General features: G+C 68.8%; 2 protein-coding genes across 2 annotated transcripts in view; both read left to right on the top strand.

The window, feature by feature from the left end:
• Positions 1-690: 690 nt before the first annotated feature.
• LOC102254967 (septin-9) overlaps positions 691-2,496 on the top strand; it is a 4,372-nt gene continuing 2,566 nt past the window's right edge. The window contains exons 1-6 of the mRNA XM_014531732.1: positions 691-856; positions 1,257-1,338; positions 1,380-1,405; positions 1,799-1,930; positions 2,331-2,412; positions 2,454-2,479. Of these exons, the coding sequence (XP_014387218.1) occupies positions 706-856; positions 1,257-1,338; positions 1,380-1,405; positions 1,799-1,930; positions 2,331-2,412; positions 2,454-2,479 (499 nt within the window). The 5' untranslated portion in view covers positions 691-705. The remainder of the gene's footprint in view (positions 857-1,256; positions 1,339-1,379; positions 1,406-1,798; positions 1,931-2,330; positions 2,413-2,453; positions 2,480-2,496) is intronic.
• On the top strand, positions 1,765-2,433 carry LOC106724428 (septin-9-like). Its single transcript, XM_014531830.1, has 2 exons — positions 1,765-1,930; positions 2,331-2,433. Exons 1-2 carry the CDS (start codon positions 1,780-1,782, stop codon positions 2,414-2,416), a joined length of 237 nt encoding a protein of 78 aa, XP_014387316.1. The 5' UTR covers positions 1,765-1,779; the 3' UTR covers positions 2,417-2,433.

Here is a 2,496-nt window from a genome sequence, read left to right as displayed (position 1 = left end):
TGGCCCTGTAATGTGCACCCGTGTGCCAGCCTGAGGGTTCCAGCTCCTCAGAGCGGCCACTGCCCCCCATTGGAGCCCCCGGGAGGGCTGGCCGGGCGGGCTCTCGGGAAACTGGGACTCTGACCCGCAGCCTCCCCGTCGAGCTTCTGCCGCAGCGTCCCCCTGGCTCCCACTCGAACCCTGGCCTTCAGTCCCACGGGGCTGCCCCCCATGCCCAGCAGGCCCAGACCTTTGGCACCAGGAAGAAGTGACCCAGCGACCTTTCGCCGAGGCTGGCGGTCAAGGCTGCATGCTGGGCCCGCCAGCCCTTTCCCTAGATAACCCGGAGGCTGGGAGCCCGGCCCCGGGGTTGGACCGGAGCCCAGCAGCGTGGGCGGCCGGCCGTGGCTGGACTGTGGCCGGTTCACAGACCTCCCTCCGTGGGGGAGGCGGACCCTCTCTCTGGGGTCCTGGGTGGGGGCTCTGGGAGCTTTTCCTCTGACCCTCACGTGCTCTGGGTCTCGGCCCTTCTCGGGAGGGAGCCGTGGGACCCGCAGGGGGTGGTTGGACCCCTGTGCTCAGAGCCGGGGGGTCCAACTATGCGCCGGGGGAGTGTGACTGCTGCCTGGCTCTCCATGACCGGAGCCCCCACGGAGGGGTGCTGGGGGTGATGCCCAGACATTGCGGAGTCGCTGGCCTGTGAACCCCCTGACCGGATGCCCGCCGATGGCCCCTTCTCCCCCAGGGCAGAGCGGCTTGGGGAAGTCCACCTTGATCAACACGCTCTTCAAATCCAAGATCAGCCGGAAGTCAGTGCAGCCGCCCAGCTCAGAGGAGCGCATCCCCAAGACCATCGAGATCAAGTCCATCACGCACGGTGAGCGGGGTGCCGGTCCTGCCTCCCTCCCCCCTGAAGCGGGGTGCAGGGTGCGGAGCCAGGCCTTGCCCTGGGGACCTGCGGCAGCTCCTCCGTCTCATTAACTCTGGGTCGGGGTGAGGGTCGGCTCTCGGGACCCCGTGGTCCAGTCAGGCCCAGCTCAGAGGTCCAGTTCCTACCAGAGACCCTGGGCGGGGCCTCTAGGGGAAGGCCAGGCCCCGCTGGGCATCCGCTGGTGCAGGGCTCCCTGTTGCTGGTGTAGCTGGGGTGTCATTGCAGGTCACCCTGGGGCGCCCCACGTGGGCCATGTTGGGCCGGGGCTGGCCAGGTGGGCGGCGAGAGGGGGGCACCAGGTGTGAGGTCCCGGCGCCCGCTGAGCTCGGCTCCATGGTCCTCACAGATATCGAGGAGAAGGGCGTCCGCATGAAGCTGACGGTCATCGACACGCCGGGCTTCGGGGACCACATCAACAACGAGAACTGGTGAGGGGGAGGGCAGGGCCTGCGGGGTGGGGCTCCTCCAGGCTGCTGCCAACCCCGGGGGTCCCAGGTCTGCCCTGAGGTCACGTCTAAGATGAGGCTGTGGTCCCTGCTCAGAGAGTCACGTGCGCCGGGGACCAGGCTGGGCCCTGGGAATGGGTGACCTGCCGTGGGGACCGGGGAGCTGCCCCCATGGGGGCTCTGGGAGCTTTTCCTCTGACCCTCACGTGCTCTGGGTCTCGGCCCTTCTCGGGAGGGAGCCGTGGGACCCGCAGGGGGTGGTTGGACCCCTGTGCTCAGAGGCGGGGGGTCCAACCATGAGCTGGGGGAGCATGACCCCTGCCTGGCTCTCCCTGACCAGAGCCCCCCACGGAGGGGTGCTGGGGTGATGCCCAGACATTGCGGAGTCGCTGGCCTGTGAACCCCCTGACCGGATGCCCGCCGATGGCCCCTTCTCCCCCAGGGCAGAGCGGCTTGGGGAAGTCCACCTTGATCAACACGCTCTTCAAATCCAAGATCAGCCGGAAGTCAGTGCAGCCGCCCAGCTCAGAGGAGCGCATCCCCAAGACCATCGAGATCAAGTCCATCACGCACGGTGAGCGGGGTGCCGGTCCTGCCTCCCTCCCCCCTGAAGCGGGGTGCAGGGTGCGGAGCCAGGCCTTGCCCTGGGGACCCGCAGCAGCTCCCCCGTCTCGTTAACTCTGGGTCGGGGTGAGGGTCAGCTCTCGGGACCCCGTGGTCCAGTCAGGCCCAGCTCAGAGGTCCAGTTCCTACCAGAGACCCTGGGCGGGGCCTCTAGGGGAAGGCCAGGCCCCGCTGGGCATCCGCTGGTGCAGGGCTCCCTGTTGCTGGTGTAGCTGGGGTGTCATTGCAGGTCACCCTGGGGCGCCCCACGTGGGCCATGTTGGGCCGGGGCTGGCCAGGTGGGCGGCGAGAGGGGGGCACCAGGTGTGAGGTCCCGGCGCCCGCTGAGCTCGGCTCCATGGTCCTCACAGATATCGAGGAGAAGGGCGTCCGCATGAAGCTGACGGTCATCGACACGCCGGGCTTCGGGGACCACATCAACAACGAGAACTGGTGAGGGGGAGGGCAGGGCCTGCGGGGTGGGGCTCCTCCAGGCTGCTGCCAACCCCGGGGGTCCCAGGTCTGCCCTGAGGTCAC

The sequence above is a fragment of the Myotis brandtii genome, unplaced genomic scaffold (assembly GCF_000412655.1).
Source record: "Myotis brandtii unplaced genomic scaffold, ASM41265v1 scaffold825, whole genome shotgun sequence".
NCBI classification, from domain to species: domain Eukaryota; kingdom Metazoa; phylum Chordata; class Mammalia; order Chiroptera; family Vespertilionidae; genus Myotis; species Myotis brandtii.
Note: the sequence above shows the minus strand (reverse complement) of the source record. Positions and strands in the feature narration are given on the sequence as shown.